The sequence below is a fragment of the Piliocolobus tephrosceles genome, chromosome 14, assembly GCF_002776525.5.
Source record: "Piliocolobus tephrosceles isolate RC106 chromosome 14, ASM277652v3, whole genome shotgun sequence".
NCBI lineage: Eukaryota > Metazoa > Chordata > Mammalia > Primates > Cercopithecidae > Piliocolobus > Piliocolobus tephrosceles.
Genome location: NC_045447.1, coordinates 73841356 through 73859007, shown reverse-complemented (window position 1 = coordinate 73859007; position 17652 = coordinate 73841356). Strand labels below are relative to the sequence as shown.

The 17652-nt window shown below is 36.7% G+C and overlaps 1 protein-coding gene across 1 annotated transcript in view; it reads right to left on the bottom strand.

Annotated features, from left to right (window-relative positions):
- The window catches only part of PTPRD (protein tyrosine phosphatase receptor type D), a 366160-nt gene that overhangs the window by 71069 nt on the left and 277439 nt on the right, over positions 1-17652 (bottom strand). The window contains exons 22-23 of the mRNA XM_031934008.1: positions 15865-16025; positions 5123-5235 (exon numbers count right to left, since the gene is read on the bottom strand). Of these exons, the coding sequence (XP_031789868.1) occupies positions 5123-5235; positions 15865-16025 (274 nt within the window). The remainder of the gene's footprint in view (positions 1-5122; positions 5236-15864; positions 16026-17652) is intronic.

Sequence of the window (17652 nt, the reverse complement as noted above, 5' to 3'; positions counted from 1 at the left end):
GTGCATACCCAGTTACTGCTGGTTACAGAGATGTATGGAGCTTAATGGACATTTCCTTTAAATGCATCTTTTATAAGTATTTTCTTCCCTTCTTCCACAGACCTTAAAGACTTGTAAAACTTGATCAGCAGTTAATAATTCCAGTAAATTCCTCTACTACATCACCTCTCTCTTTTACTTATTTTGCCCATCTTATTCCATTATCTGTTAGAACTAATAAGTCAAACCTCAGCTAAATGATACCTTCCTGTATACTTAAGTCCCCATTTTAATTTGGTAGTTATTGGTGAAACAACTGATGTTACTTAAATTGCCTGTTCCACACTAATTCTGGCTGACCTTGTACACTAATAATCAATGATTTACTGTTTAAATCATTATTCTCTTAAATGATAAGGTAGCTCATGCTGTATCAAATATAACTTGGCTATACACTGCCATTTGAACTACAATGAGACAGACATTTACAATCTTGCAAAATACTTACAAGCTGAGGTGCCTGCTTTCAATTGTGAAAGCATGAGCTTCCCCAACCTGTTCAGGTGCTTACATACAGTGTTTCACAGACTGACATGATTCTTTTTTTTTTTTTTTCCATTTTAAATGATACCTTAATAATGAAAGTGTGTAAGCACAAAAAATGATAAATATTCCCGTATATTTGTCCAGACTTACCATGTGAGCCCATCACTTAAGTAACAGATTAATCCTAACACTATGCAGCATCCTGGAATCCCATCAGACTGTTTATCCTAAATCTAGTCCTAGTCCTAGAAAAACTACCATTCGGGGGAGAAAAAAAAAAATTATTCAACAATTCCATATTGTCTCTGATGCAGCTACGGGTTAAGTCACAATTACGTTATGCTCAATAAGAGAAAAATAAAATGGTTTTTCAGAAGGGGCTGGGTTGGTGGTTCTTTTTCCACTCATCTTAATGCTAAAGAGACCAAGAACTTTGTTGCCAATAATGGACTAGTGGGCTTCAGCCCTGAACGACTTCTAGCTGTCAGCAGCATCAGAGACTTCAGAATGACAAGATACAGCAACTCCTTAAAGTGCTCCGTACAGATTCAAGTCCAAGCTACTTCTTTGGAAGGCTCTCAGCAGTGTCAGAGAGTGACTTGATTCTTGTCTAAAATTCTGAAAATGTGCTAAAGCAATGTTCCTCCCCATACTCTCCAACCTCACAAGGATGGTTATACTGACAAAAAAGCACGTTTCTCTGCCTTCTCTTTGTGCCTTAGCTGAGCAACAGTGGACGGAAATCTAACTTTCTGACCCAACTATGTTTGTGGTACTGCATTTAAGGCACAGTGCCTTGACGTACTTAGATTGTTGGAACGCTATATTTATATGAAATTGGGAATAACAGGCAGAATTAAGGAAAAAAGGATCTGACTCCTTAAATCTAGATTCTCCAAAAGAATAAATAACTTAGAATGTAAATGAATCTATCACTCACAAAATGATTTTTTTGAGAAAGAATTTATGGAATCACTGAACTAAGCAATGTGCTTTCTTTACCTTCTGAAAGGCCTACTGAATTTCAAATTGTAATGTTTATTTGCTATTTTATCCTTCACAACAGACCCATCAGAAGTGGAAATCAATTTGCATTCGGAAACAAATTCTGTACTAGGTACTGGTTATATAAATCACAGCCATCTTATTTCATTGAAAGACTTTTTTTTTAACAGAAGATGTGGATTACTAATTCTCTACTTATGTATATTATTAATAAATATTGTCAAGTGTTACAATGTTTGGGGATAAGCAATTATACATTCATAGTAGATATAATATACTAAAAAGCCACATTTCAGATAGTGAAATGTAAATAATTAAAAAACCTAAAAATTAAGTAGCATCATAGCACCTGTTATGCAACACCTAATAAAGGATTATTTTATTTCATTTTCCAAGAAAACCTTTGCTTCTTTGTGAAAAAGAGGAGATGAACAAGCACAAAAGGGTTATTGGGTTACCAACCCCACATTTTGCTCTCATCCTATTGACAAGTAATTAAGGTAATTCACAGCCACTGGCTAAAATCTATGCAGGCTGAAGCAAATGGTCACATCTCTATGAATTTCATATTAACAGCAGAGTCTATTTCCTTTGTAAAACGGTATAAATTTTCCAGACAGCAGGCCACAACATAGAGCTTGGATGGCAAATAAACAATTTCAACAAATTAAGCTTAAGTGAATTGCTTACCTGAGCTAAAGGGCATAACGTACTGTTTCCTGAATGAACAGATGTGCCAGGATCTTAGGACAATTTCTCCTTTTCTAGTCTCTTCCTCTACTACAGCTCCTCTCTTATCTCATTTTGTCCACTCTATTCTCTCATCCATTTGAGATGATAAATCTAACTTTAGTTAAATGACACCTTCCTTTATACTGAGGCCCCCATTTTAATTTCGTAAAGTCATTGGTGATACAAGAGATGTTACAACTGTAACATTCATTTTTCTTTCTGGTATCTTATATAAAATTTAACAGATTCTCTCTATAAATGGATATAATATTCCCAAATACATTGGGAAAATTAAACTGCTAATAGAATTCTTGAGTTTGGCCATATTTGCAAAATTACATCTGAAAGTGAAAAGTACTTGCAGACAGAGGTCTCCTGGTTGAAGACATTCCTATTCTCTTACCTGCAGTCACCAGCACCTGCTAATCATTCTCTCTACATAGTTCCCATTCTTGTTTTGTATTTATTTCTGGCAACATTTTCTGTTGGTGCTAGAGGAGGTGAGGTGTAGCATTTTCATTGGCTCTCTTCTTTTGGGGTACCTTTGCCTTTCTGCTCAACCTTATACTGTGTTTCTGCCTCTGGTGGAAGACCAAGGTTGGTTCCAGCACAAATGACATTTATGTGAAAAACAGAGGAAGGAGGGGCAGTGCAGAGATAGTCGCAAGGCACTGAGAAATCTGATCCATTTTTCTATTTCCACAATATGTTGCTCTTTTAAAGGGTGATGAGGATAGAAACGCAAAGAATCATGTAGCACATCATGTCTTCAGCTTTTGGGTCCTCTATCCATTGAATTTGCCAAATTGAAAGGAGTATAAATTCCTGGGTCCATTATTAAGAAGTTGCCTGTAGGCCAAGAGTGGTGGCTAATGCCTGTAATCCCAGTACTTTGGGAGGCTGAGGCAGGTGAATTGCTGGAGCCCAGGAGTTGGAGCTCAGCTTGTGCAACACGGCCAAACTCCATCTCCACAAAAAAACCAAAAAATTGGCTGGGTGTGGTGGCATGCCCTAGTAGTCCCAGCTACCTGGGAAGCTGAGGTAAGGTGATCACCTGAGCCTGGGAGGTTGAGGCTGCAGTGAGCCATGATTTTGCTACTGCACTCCAGCCTGAACAATCAAGTGAGACCCTCTCTCAAAAAATCCATCAATCAAACCAACAATGAAAAACAAAAAAGAAGTTGCCTATAGCCTGAAGTAGTCAGTATCCACCTATTTCAAAAAGCGCTGAACCAACGAAATTTACTACAGTACCTTAATTCATATCAAGTTGCCTTAATAAAGTACTGAGTAGGTGACTCAATATGGTGCATCCAAAGGGCTACAACCTATCCTGGAAGATGACACAAGTTTGTTCAGTCATCACGCACACGTTCCCGGTGAATGATGAAATAATTTCTTTTTTGAGTCTAACCTCATATGAGTTAGAATTTTTTTTGAATACCAACATTATGATGATTGTATAGCCACACTGAAAATGCTGAACATTTCTTTCAATTGAAGAGTTACTAGTTACTATGGTATATCTACATGTAAAAGAGAAAATATGTTGAACGTAATAAAGCACGTTCAAAATAATTCACTGTAAAATGTGTACTGTAATACATTTGCAGTGTATCATACTGTGAATCAGAACATCCATACGACACAAAGAAACTTGTCTACAATTTGTGGGACAACATTATAACCACATTTTAATCCCAAAGACTTCTTAGATTAGCTCTTCACTTTGTTCAGTATCATAACGTATTAAGATAGGGTCACTCGGTTTTATATTTTCAGCTCCCTCTGCCATTCATAATTTGCCATTCATTTGGTACAAACACGCTTTAGTTGAATGAAAGCAAAAGAGATCTAGGCCTGAATAAGCAATATTGTACAGAAGGCCCCTCAGCAGGAATAGTAGTGTTCCTCTGTTGAAGCACTTAATGTTCTGTATTTTAAGAAACAAGTATATTTTTTGTTATCCTCAGTCACTTTATGTTTCTCTCTAGTAAGAAGTGATCAGTGACATTTAGTATAGGTAATATTTAAAAGTATTTACCTCATTTTCCTACCTTCCTCCCTCCCTTTCTTCCTTCCTCTTTCAGAGTACCATAAACACAAACAAAAAGGAAAATACAGAACAAATCTATGCTTTCCCAGGGGATGAAAGATGTGTACAGTCATCCATCCATTTACTCATTCATTCACTTGATAAGAAACTGAATTCTTTCCAGATTAGTGTCATTGGATATAATAAAAATAATAATCATGCCCATAAAAATGATAGATATTATTATAAAGACTATAGTTCTTCCAAAATTTGAAGGAGAACCACATTTCTTTTTCTTTCCCACCCCATTTCAGGTTTGTATAAAGAACTTAATTTCCTTTCAGACTTTTGCTTGGACAAGCCTCCATAATAGTAAAATAAAAGAGCAGGATGAACAAAATGGTTCAAAATAAAGTGAAATAAAGTGATATCTTCAACTTTTTTTTTTTTTTTTTTTTTTTTTTTTTTTAGATGGAGTCTGGCTCTGTCACCCAGGCTGGAGAGCAGTGGCCGGATCTCTGCTCACTGCAAGCTCCACCTCCCGGGTTCACGCCATTCTCCTGCCTCAGTCTCCCGAGTAGCTGGGACTACAGGCACCCGCCACCTCGCCCGGCTAATTTTTTGTATTTTTAGTAGATACGGGGTTTCACCATGTTAGCCAGGGTGGTCTCGATCTCCTGATCTCGTGATCCGCCCCGTTCGGCCTCCCAAAGTGCTGGGATTACAGGCGTGAGCCACTGCGCCCGGCCTCAACTCTTAATATCAGTTGAGCTGTACAACTTCTGGTAAAGACTGTGTGTGGATTAGATGTGTGGTGCTTCTTACCTGGTGTTTGAAAGTTAAGGCGCCTCAGTTCTACGGGGTCTGTTGGGTGGTGTGAAGGGATCTCCTTACTGTTCGGTATGCTGCTTTTTCTAGAGTCGGACTCTGCCCTCTTCCTATAGGGTGAAAATAGAAATTTAAGAAGAAAACAAAAATCAATTGAAACAGATAAAAAAGCAGAGAGTTGCACCTGCACTCCCCCCGACCTCCCAAGTTTTCGGGTTTACAACATTTTAACCCAGCTGACTTGTGACCCAGTTCAGGTCGCTTTTCCTCCCTTGGCCTAATTGTTCTCTCAGGTCTAAAATTTTTGTTTAAGTGGATGATCTCGAAGTCCTGCTCCAACTGTACGATTAAATAATTCAGCAACTCTGCCTTTTGGCTTCAAGGGGATCTTGGTGAGATACACATGGACCCTTATTGAGCAATTCTCTTATCTACTAGTTCTATTTGTGAGGAACAGGATAGGATACCCCTAAGTCGCCCATACTAAGACTGTTGTTACCATAGAGAAACTACCTGACCTTAAGCTGAAGAGCTAAATCTGTCCCCCTTTGCCCTAAGTATATATAAGTGGTGACTATAGCGAGGAGATGATGCCTAGATTTTCCCATACGGCAGGTAAATACAAGTGCATTTTTAAGATGCCAAGTTATCCTAATACCTAGGAGAATCGGGACCAGGTTAAACAAACCTCCCCTTTCTCTTTCAAACGTGAAGGAAAAAAATAGTGTTAGCTGTTAACAGTACTAAGCTGTGATTAATATTTTGTTAATGAAAGGTTCACAGAAAGATCAGAGAAAAAGTAATTTCACCTGGTGGGTAGATCAGCTCTCCTGATAATCATCGAATGTGCCATTGACAGTGCCTTGTCATAAATGTGATTCTTCACACAACACATTTTAACTTTGTTTTAAAAGCTATCTACTAGCTTTATTATCCCCATTTAAGCTCTCATTATGTAATTTTAACTAATTTCTAAGCAAGAAATGTCAGATCTGTATATAAGATTTCTTTATCCAATAAAAAAATTAATCACAGAGTCATAACTATCTTCTTCCAGCTTGAATTAGATTAAAAACCCATTTAATCAACAGAAGCCATTTTCAAATAGTGCTTTTTTTTTTCCCAAATACTAATGCCTGCCATCTCTATGCCGGAGTCACAATCCCAGTATCTCACTGCTGCTCAAAGCAAAGGCATTTTCACTTGGGGAAAACAGGTACTGCACGGTGTTTAGGAACTTTCCTTTCCTCTGTTCGATGTGACTGTGGTACAGCTCATTAGTGTTGCTGTGGCAATGGGCTCTCATTCAATGCCACCCAGGTTGTTCTATGGTTAGCCATAGGACTCCTGCTAAATAGCCTTTCCTCCCATTTCTGCTCATCCGTATGAAATAAAACTAACCAGGGGATGAAGAGAAGACTGATACAAAGGGGAAGTGCACATGATTTGCTCAAGTGCAACGCCTTTGACAAAACATCCTTGATGGAATACATTTTCATGGCTCAGTCCTATTAGACATGTTGCTTTCTCAGTACCTTAGATTAACCTGTCTCAGGATTTCCTCTTTCTATCTAAAGGTGTCAGATACAGCCTTGGGACAAAATGTACGGCCAAACCATTCCACCAATCAGAGGTGAGCAGTATTCTGAGACCTGCCAAGGCACTGGCAGCTCCAGTTCTATGGAGTAGAAAAGAAGAAAAGAAAGAGAAGAGATGAAGGGCTAGTGAAAAAGACATGAGGAGGAAGAAAAAGACAGGCTCAGAAGATCATGTGAAAGGAGGACATGATGACCAGTTTCAGAGTAGGCAATGCCACTGTGTCTATGCTATGGGTCTTTGCCTCACCACACTAAGAGATTCCTTTTACCACTGAAGATGCAAAATCGAAATAGGTTAATGAAACGTGACTGGGGGCAGCCAGCCAGTCAATTATATGTGAAACATGTGGTTGGTCTTCTCATTTCAAATAATACCAATGGCCCTTCTCATGTTTCGCTGATTTTGCGTAAGTTGGCACAGATGCATTTCTTTACTAATGTGTCAGGTCCCGTGACAAAAATTTAGATTTTTCTCTCTTCCCAACGTGGCTCTGCCATTCTTGCAAGATTATGGAAACCAGAATTACAAATATCTATCAGGGCAAGAAAATTACTTTACTCTTACAGGTATTGTAGAGTAACCTCCTTATCTTCCTTTTCCCTGTGGCTGGGGTGAGTGACACTGAGCTGGAGGGATAGAAAACTCTCTAAAGTAATTTAGTCAATTTCTTTGGTTCCAGGAAAGTTAGGAATTACATCTTGTTGCAAAGATGTTGAGTCTCAGAAAACTCAAGACATAGGACTAAAATTACAATTCACAATTTTAATGAACAGGGAGGGATTTACTGACATTTAATAACTAACTTCTCTTTCACTGTCTATTCAAATGAAATTATTTCCAAGACCTCAGTCTCCTGAAATCCTAGCCAAATAGAAAACCAGTTGCTTAAATGTATTTTGCTTAGTTTTGTTTCAATGATCACAACATGGACAATTCTGGCTGTCCACATTCTTATCACATTATTTTTAAACACCTATTATGTGATGTGCTAGAATGATTGTTTTCTAACACAGAAAACATTTCTAGGAAAGATGCGGAAGATGAAGAGTTTGGTCATCATTGCTAATAATACGAAAGAGTTTTAAAACATTGTCACAAAATATTAAAAGACATATAATGGCCTAAATTAGGCCCAACATGAATGTAACTAGTAACATTTTTCCTGATAAATTTCAGAGGTCTCATCATTCTCATTTTCAGTTTGAAAAATGGAAAGAATAATGACTACAAACAGATTCTAAATTTTGCCTTGCTATACTATATATTTTTTTCTATTAAGACTATAAAATTTATTTTATAGTTTATTTCTTGCAATGAGAAGTATCTACTATGTGGAGGAGTTACGTAGGTGAAAAGGAAATGGAAGATCACTTGAAATTTTATATCTATCAGAAATTGCTAATACTATACAAGCATGCGGTTGTTTGGGATGTGGGTAATACACAACACAAATGCTACTCTGGTCTATGGGGCATTTGCTTTTTCCAAGGGTCCCATCTAGGTGGGAAGAAAAAATTAGGCTCCCAGCGAGGGGGGAAGAAAAAACAGGGAAGTTGAGTGAAAGATCGTATTTATGGTCCTGAAACAAAGATATACAGACATATGAGCAGGGGCTTTTGAAAGAAAGATATACTTATTAGAAATATCTACTATCAATATTCAAGTAAATCAATCCAAATACTTGTTTCTGATAACATGAAGAATGTAATCCCAACTCTGCCATTTTTGGTATGTGACAACTATAAATTTTCTTTTCAGTTTCTTTAGGTATAAAACAGAGGGAGATTAGAAGATGATGTCTAAGTTTTGGCTCAACTCTCTCATTTTAATAGAGAAAGGAAGCATTGATTAAGTTGTAAAATGTGAAAAGTGTTACGATGAAAGGTACAGAGTCTCGCTCTGTCGCCCAGGCTGGAGTGCAGTGGCATGATCTTGGCTCACTGCAAGCTCTGCCTCCCGGGTTCATGCCACTCTCCTGCCTCAGTCTCCCAAGTAGCTGGGACTACAGGTGCCCACCACCATCCCTGGCTAATTTTTTGTATTTTTTAGTAGAGATGGGGTTTCACCATGTTAGCCAGGATGGTCTTGATCTCCTGACCTCGTGATCTGCCCACCTCGGCCTCCCAAAGTGCTGGGATTACAGGCGTGAGCCACCACACCCGGCTGATGAAAGGTAGTATTTTAAGTGAGTTTAAAGTGTTTCGTCTTTTGGCTGAAAAACAAAAACAAAACAAAAAAACACACACTATTCTGCATGGGTTTTTCTGCTGGATAAATAGACACTAGAGATGTCCACACAAAAAAGACACCCTCATAGAGGTTTAAAAATTCTTATCATTGAACATGAGGCTTGCTGACCAATGTAAAGTGATTTTAGTGTAAATAATGCAGCAACAGTTCTCAAACTTTAGTATGCATCGGGATCACCTGGGGAGACTTGTTAAAATACAGCCTGGTGGGTCAATGCCTAGACTTTCTGATTTTGTAGGTCTGAGGTGGGGCCCGAGGATGTGTATTTCTATCAAGTTCCCTGGTGATGCTGATGCTATGGCTGCTGGTCCAGAGGCCACTCAATGGAAACCACTGGAATATGGCACTGGGAGAAAGGTAGGTGATCTTTGAGATGTTTTTTGTAGTTTGATTTTTATCAGGAATTTATATATATATGTTATATGCATATTTATACATAAGTGTATATGACTATATAGATATGAGTTAGAAAGCTAGAAGGTTAGTTTGGATTCATCATTCAATAACCACATAGTATATTTTAGCTATTATTATTGCTATTATTATTCAAGACTGGGAGACATGGATAATAATTTTGAATTAGGGAAGAGTTCTCATTAAGGCACTGTCACCAATATTTGCAGGGTGTGAAAATGCTAATATCATTAGGTGATCTGTAGTCAAACTTGAAAACTAATCTTTGGTAAAAACAAACAAAACAAAACAAAACAAAACAAAACAGTTTATGAGACACCTCACATTTCTGCTCTGTAAACACATCAACACACACACATGCCCATTTTAATCTTGACCACAAACAAAACTCAGATATTGGTTTGTGTACTATCTTTTAAACTTCGCCTTTAATCTGTCTTATGTAAATAAATATTTATCTCCCCCAGAATCATTTTAATGAAGTCACTGTGTATATGTAGGCTTTGCCCATCTTCCACGTGCCAGGTATCATCTTTTGTATGCAGTCCCGCCCTCCCCTCTTCAACAACTCCGAAATCTACCAGTTTATTTTTTTCTTACTGAACATGAAAGGGGTTTGTTCTCTATTCCTCACCTGTCGGGTTTACTGCTCCATTTTAATGCAGCAAAAAAAGGAAAAAGAAAGGCTAAATGTTAGTTGGCCAATGGTAACAAGGATAACCATGACAACCAAGATTTAAGATATAGTGTTCACAAGTAAGGACACATAACTGACATACATTCGGAAGCGACAGCGAATCAAAATATTTATGGACCTCTGATTACGAACTAAACAGAGGACATGAAGTTACATCACTGAATACACAGTGTGTGTGTGCGTGTGTGTGTGTGTGAATGACACATGCACTTTTATCCATCACCTATAAAATAATGCCACAATTAATTATATCCCAGGAAGTGTTCGATAGTGGAGAGATAATTTGATTTTTAAAAAACATGCTATGAGAAAACTACTAATGTATTCAATGGGAATACAGCATAATTCCACAAAAGAAATTCATTCATTTAAAATAAAAAGCCTTCGATTAAGAGGTATGTCATTCCTTTCATATTAAATATCTGCAAACTGTATTGAACTATACAGAAATTTGCACAATTGAATAATATACCAAAAGGTAATAAGGTGGCAGAAATTATTTCTTCAAATACCTCTTGCCACATCTTTTTTCCAATGAAGGACTAACCGCATCTTCAGTTTAGGAAAATATAATACTCATCATTATAAATCTACAGAGCATGGCCCATTTATACGGTTGGGCTTATCCAGAAAAACATTTTATTACCAGCCATTGACAGAATATGTATTTTCCTAGTCTGTGGTGCTGTCTGTGAACACAACTAGTTCATGCTTATAGCTCCTTTCACCTGTGATATCATGTTGATTGTTTAAATAACCATATTATTTCTGCAGCATATAACCTTTTCCTGAAAACAATCTAAAAATCTTCACTTTGAGGCAAATTGCAAAGTTTTCAGTGAGTTCCCAATTGCAAAATAAAGGTACTAAGTTCTTCTTGATGCAATGAAATATATACCCAAGTGGCTGGAATATCTGGCCCTGTGAGACAATTCAATCCATCTCTTTTCAAAAATAAAACATCCACATTTAAATTGCACAAACACACACATACAAAGTAAATGATGAAAATGATATCAAACACATTGGTTAATTCTTCTTATTCTTAATTTTAAAGTGATTTACTTAGTGTGCCAGGTTAAAAAGAATTCTACATAAATATTTCCAATTTGCTCACTTTTTTAAATCAATGACTTTATCAGGGAATCAGCTGTAGAAAAATCTATGCCTCAGGATGGAAAACCACCTAGTGAATTATCAGTTCTGTGGATTAAAAGGCTGCTTGAGTATTCATATGCACAAATGCACAGTTCTAGATAAAGGTCAGCCTCACCGTACACCTGGGTACATATGTGGTACAAATATCTAAGTTTGAAAGCTTTCACAATTGGTAAATTTAAATTACAGGCCAAGGATTTTATTGCAACTCTTGCCAGCCAAAATAAAGGTGATATTGAGTGATGGAGTCAACACAGAGAAGGAATTGAGCTTGTTTAATACTGTTTGACTTGTATACATTTAATTATTCAATATTTTTGTGTGCCAGGCACTCTACTAGGCAGTAGGAACACAATAATGAATAAGACAGAGTCCTTGACCTGCAGTTTACTGGAGGCAGAGTGCCAAGAAAAGGGGAATTGACAGTAATGCAGTAGGTTCTATAATAGACAAGTAGAAAGTACTTTAAGAGCCTAGGAAAAGCGATCCTAAGATAGCCCGAACTGCTAGAGAGGGGAGGAGAAGAGAGGATAGAAGATGAGGCAAGCACCCAGAAAGCCTTGATTTAGTAGGTAGCATCCTAGCTTACTTCCAAAGGATGAGTTGGAGTTATCCAAGCCAAAAGGAGTGGCAGGGGAGTGATAGGAAAGGCATTCCCAACCTAGGGAGGGCCTCCTCAGAAGCCAGAAAGCAGAGTCAACCAGCAGCTTCCGGTATGGTTGGGGGTGGCCACATATTTCTTCACAGCATCTCAAAGTATTCTGGACTGCATTTCTTTCTTTGATGAGGGCTTGGAACAGTATGAAGGGTTGACACAGAAAGAGAAGACTAAAGACACAAAGCTTGCAGACAGCCAGTGTTGGAGCTGGAAAAGGCTGGAAAAACTGAAGCCTGTATTTTGGTCCCATCTAGCTCATGGTTTCCACATCCTGAGATGGGGATGAAAAAACAGTGTGCATGCAGGCTAGATTATTACCATTCAAGGATGTTAATTTTGCCTAAAGTGTATCTCAGACTTCTAGGACCACCTGATCTACACTTTCTTTGATTCCATAGTATGCAATAAACACTTTTCATCCATCTTGAAATGCTTTTCCATAGAGGTAAGCTTAACAGTTTATTTTTAAAAGTTTATTTTCTATATAAATAATTCTTGGACAGTTCTGGAAAAAAGTCTGAAAAGCCTTACATATGTAACAGATATACAGAATACGACCTTTCAATTGCCTTGTGGATTTTTTGTCGGAGTAGATGAACATGCAGTACCAATACTATTATCTCGTGTTTAATGTTTTCAGATTATAGAACAGATTATATCCCGTGTTTAATGTTTTCAGATTATAGAATGATTAAAAAGGTCTAATTATCTGGTCCACCCACTAACTTTGTAATGAAGGCTAGGTTCAGACTGTTGGCATGAATTTCTACCCCATGCAACCAGCTAGTCACAGAACTGGGACTTGGACTCAGGTTTCCTGGCTCTTCAATCCAGTACTGGTCCGAACATTGCTACTACTTTATCTCTGTAATGTGTACTTTAAGCCATGGCCTGTATCATATATTTTAAAAATTACAGTACAAGAAAATTTATAACATTAAAGATACATCAAATACATTTTAATTTTCTCATGATTCAGAGGGTATTTTAGGGATCTTACAAAGCCCTGGTGATATTTTTTGTTACTGATGGTCAATGTAGTATAGGTGTACAGATTACTAGATTAAAAACAAAAGTTAAATGAACAGAATGCCAGATCAAAGAGTGTGCCATTTCCACATGAATAGATCTATTAGGAATAAGTCTCAAAGTCTCCTCAGATAGCTGGGTAAAATATACTTCTTTATATGATACAACTATCTGTAGCTACAGACCTATTGCTAATGCAAGCATCTTAGAAGCAGAGATACATGATAAAGTGGATGATCAATATAATGTGAGTTAACAACGTTTTATTCTCATTCTCTTCTCAAAGCATTATTTGCATATGGGAAGTAAAATATTCTGACAATAATAATAATAATGATACTTTCAATTCTGAGTCATTACCAATGACCTGTATATAAACTGAAAGGCACCTAAAAAGAGGGAATGGAGTATTTATTACGTAATTAACTTTGCTCAGGAGCCAAGCTATAAAAGACACTATTCATTGGGTACAGAAGATTTCCTTTTGAACTGCCTCATGATAATCAAGAAGGACATTGTTGGGTCTACTTGAATTTCAAGTCAGGAATGTTCTTTACTGCTGAAGCAAGCATTTCTATTTCAGAAACGCTTCATGGGCCTTCAGATGGTTAGCTAAATATACTTAGCATTCGAGGATGTGTGCATTTCCCAACAATTGCATTAGACGATGCTTACATAGGCCCACACTAAAATGCTACCCCATTTTAATAGAGTCATAAAACCTTTAAATACGATACTTCTTTTTGTGGGATTAGGAAAAATAATAAGTGAGTTGATTTTTTGTCACTTGCAGATGAAGAAAGAAAATAATTATCTTTTAAAAATTATTAGGGCTACAATCATATTTCGTCAAATTTACATAACTGATTCACAAATACCATATACATCTGTTACTGTATGACTTAATGATAGCTATGTATATCCAAATAAAACATAACTTAAAAAATAAGGCATTAATTTTTCCCATTTCAAATAATCACAAAATGTCATGTGATATGGTCTAGAAATACACCTGTCAACAAGCACTTGTTTTTTGACCCGACTCCCATAGTAGTATGTGACCACCTAAATAAATATTTCCCAGAAAACAATTAGAATTATACTACTGCTTTTTACTATTGAATTCTCTTCCGGAAAAAAGTGCAGCGTACAGACAGCAAAGGGCACCAGTTCCTGCTTGGACTCAAACAGAGTCTGTGATTACTCACGGGGCAGGTGGGTACCTCATGCTTCCTGCCCTTATCTCTTACATGGAGAGAGGTGATAAAATGCAACGAGTTCCCTAAGATATATGCTTATAGATACAGATTGGAATGGAAGATTCAAATCATCAAATAAGAGGAGATTTTGGCTTTCAATCACTTGCTTTTTCGGCTATTTTACAGCATGGATAATTGAATGATGGCAGTGTTCATGAAAAAAAAATAAGGATGGATATTTCTTTCATTCTTTATAACTCTAAAATAGGATAGGCAATTTAATGGGTTATGGTTATGAACTTCTTTCATTTGTCCTTTATTTTCTCAACCCTCTCTTAATGCTGGAATAAAATGAAATGGAGCCTTTTAAAAACAAGTTTTTCAAAGAAGAAGTGTTCTAAAGGAGTTTCTTTTTTTAAGAGTCAAGATAAGAGGTTATGGGGTTAAAACTCTATTCCAGGGACAGAAGAGCAAGGGAGTGAGGGTGAAAATAATTAATATAAACCCCCAAAAGGGAGCTAGATGGGTAGGAAAAAGAGTGAATGGAAATGAGATTATCAGATTAAGCATGTAAGCAAGAATCAAAATGAAGATACTCTTTTTAGATTTTGAAGGCCAAGGTTACAGGGATAGGGAGAGACAAGCTATCTTGTAGTAGAGAGATGAGATCACCTTCACAGCAGCATTTCAAAATATAACATGCCACAAGGAAAATGAGAACATGGATTAAAGTTTTATGAAAATACAATTTGGAATGGAAAAAAGTAAAAATCTATATAAAAGAAAGTAATTTTGAATTTAGTCATTTTAAATGTTTAAGAAAGGATATTATATGCTACTTTTTATAAGTTCATATTTATATTATAATTATAATCTTAAGACAGAAAGAATTTATAAGAACAATTACTAATGTTCTCTAACTGACCGGCCAGTGACGTAGGGGAAAAAATCTTATTAGAGATTAGATGTTAGAGGTAGAAATAAAATTGAAAAAGAGTAGCATATCAGAAAAATGTGGGTAGATATAGATTTGCATTCTAACTGCAGTCAAAGACACTACTCAAATCAACACATGGGCATAGTAAGACTCAGATTATATTTTTTAAAAAAGGAATATGGTACCTTGCCATCCCTTTTTGGACACATACACGAATTCACCAGTGAAGATGTGGAATAAGAGTTAGAAGAAAAATTGGGAGACGATTCATTCTCCATCCCTCTCTTTTTGTTTCCCTTCCTTAATCCTTAATTTTCATGTGCTTTTGCCAAATTTTGAGAAATAGCCACAGGGAGCTCTCAACGCTTGTGCAAATTAGATTTATGATAGGTACAAATTGCAAAATCATGATAGTGTTTCAAAAAACACGTTGAAATCGAGCAATTAATTATCTAAAACAATCAAATGAAAGCTTGCATGGACTTATTTACTTGTGAATGCACTAATGCCTCAATTGTTATGAAAAGTGTTTATCTGCATAAAGCAGCTCAGAAGATTGGAGGCCGGAATAGATGCATGTTGGACAACAGAAGTCTATACCAAAACTGAGTAAGATTCAAAATAGTACAGTCTTTACATTTGGATCTTACTGTAATGTAAACACTTTTCCAAAAATAATTGAAATGGCACAGAAGTATTTCTACTAAAATCAACCACCAAAGGACCACAGAACAATGATCAAGTCTTCAAAAATAAGGCAGCCTCCAAAATTGCAACAGAAATATTGGGTAAACCTACCTTTTATAAAGAAGAATAGCAATGACAATGCAGATGATAAAGACCACTGCAAGGACAGGGCCTACAACCCAGATCAAGCCTTCTTCTTCATCCGTGATTGGCTGTGGATCCAGATCCATTGACACCACGGGGTCGGAGTAAGGGCTGGTTGCATACATCTTCTGAGGAAAAGCAGAGTCTATTTCAGTGATAAAATAATGACTTTCTACAGAGTACCTTTAACATCAGAAGAAGCAAAAAATCGAGGAAATAGTGAATTTAATGAAAAGTGTGTGAGGCAACATTAGCAAAATAGAGGGGAGGGGAGAGGAGAATAAAGAAAAGAAAGGAAGGAAGAGGTTTTATAAATACAAATTTCCTTATAGAGTGAAACACTTTATAATAAAATAATTTTGATAGTACAAATTACTTCATAGACACTTTTTCATTGGGCTCTCTATATGGCATATTAAATGATCCTATGAAGCGTAAAGTACCAGTAATTAACCAGTTGCAAAATGTTTACTGAACATTTACATTGGGCCAAAGTGTTAGATGCTACATGAAAATCAAGAGAAAAAATTAGAGTTCCAGCCCGCAAGGCATTATCATACAGTTAAGGAGACCAAAGTATATATTTACATTCAAAAATAAGTCAGTATTTAATTAAATGTGAATGTCCGTAGTCATTAGTACTACTGTGCTTCTTAGTGCTTGGTACTACTTAATACTACTGCATATTAGTTAGGAAATGGAAGCCAAACAATGAGCAAATAAAGTCTACAATTTCAAAAGGGAATTCCATAGTTCAAATTACAGATGCGAGATATACAGAATTGATGATATGGCTTCATAAAATATAGAATTTTTAGAACTTAAAAGAATTTAGCAGTTCTCATTTAGTTTTATTACAGTTATTGCTCAGAGACTGGTATGTCTGTCCTCAACAATTGATAATATACTTTTCAAAAATACAGTTACTTGGAGAAGAAATGGACTAAATATTGATGATTTTTATTTCTATGATATCCGATCCCATTTAGCTCTGTCCTATTTTAGCCTGTATTAGGAAAACATCTTGACTCTACCTGCCCCCTTCAAGTCCCTATCTTCTACTTTCCAATCCAACAGAAACCAATCCACATCCACTAACTGCTCTGCTTCTACTACTCACTCCTCATCTCTTCTCACTCCAACAACACCACTGGTCCTATTTTTTTTTTTTTTTTTTTTTCATTTGCCAAATCTATTTGCCTTTATTTACTCTTTACCTTTCCAGACAACTTTTCCAGATTTGCCACAGTGGATCAAGCCTTCTTTAAAATTTTTATCTCTGGCTCTCTTAATTTTGTACTAAACCAGTCCTGTCCTAATCTTTTCAGCTGCTCATGCCCTGCTGAGTTAATTGCCTCTGACTCCATCCTACAGACCAACATTCTTTAAAAAAAAAAAAAAATTATAGAGATGGGGTCTCACCATGTTTCCCAGGCTGGTCTCGAACTCCTGGTCTCAAACAATCCTCCAGCCTCGGCCTCCCAAAGTTCTGAGATTATAGGTGTGAGCCACTGTGGCTGGCCCTGAACCCAAGTTCTTAAGTTCTATTCTCTACTAGCATCTCTTGTCTTCTCTTATCTGGTAAGGTCAGCCCAAGCTTTAACTCTCAACTTCCATGCAGAATATGTCTCTTCATTAATGTTTCTAAACTCAGATACTCTATGAAATCCCAGATCTTCATTTACAATCATTTCTAGAGACCCCCTACATATATGTTCAAATTAAGTATGAATTTCTTAATTTTTTCCAGATACT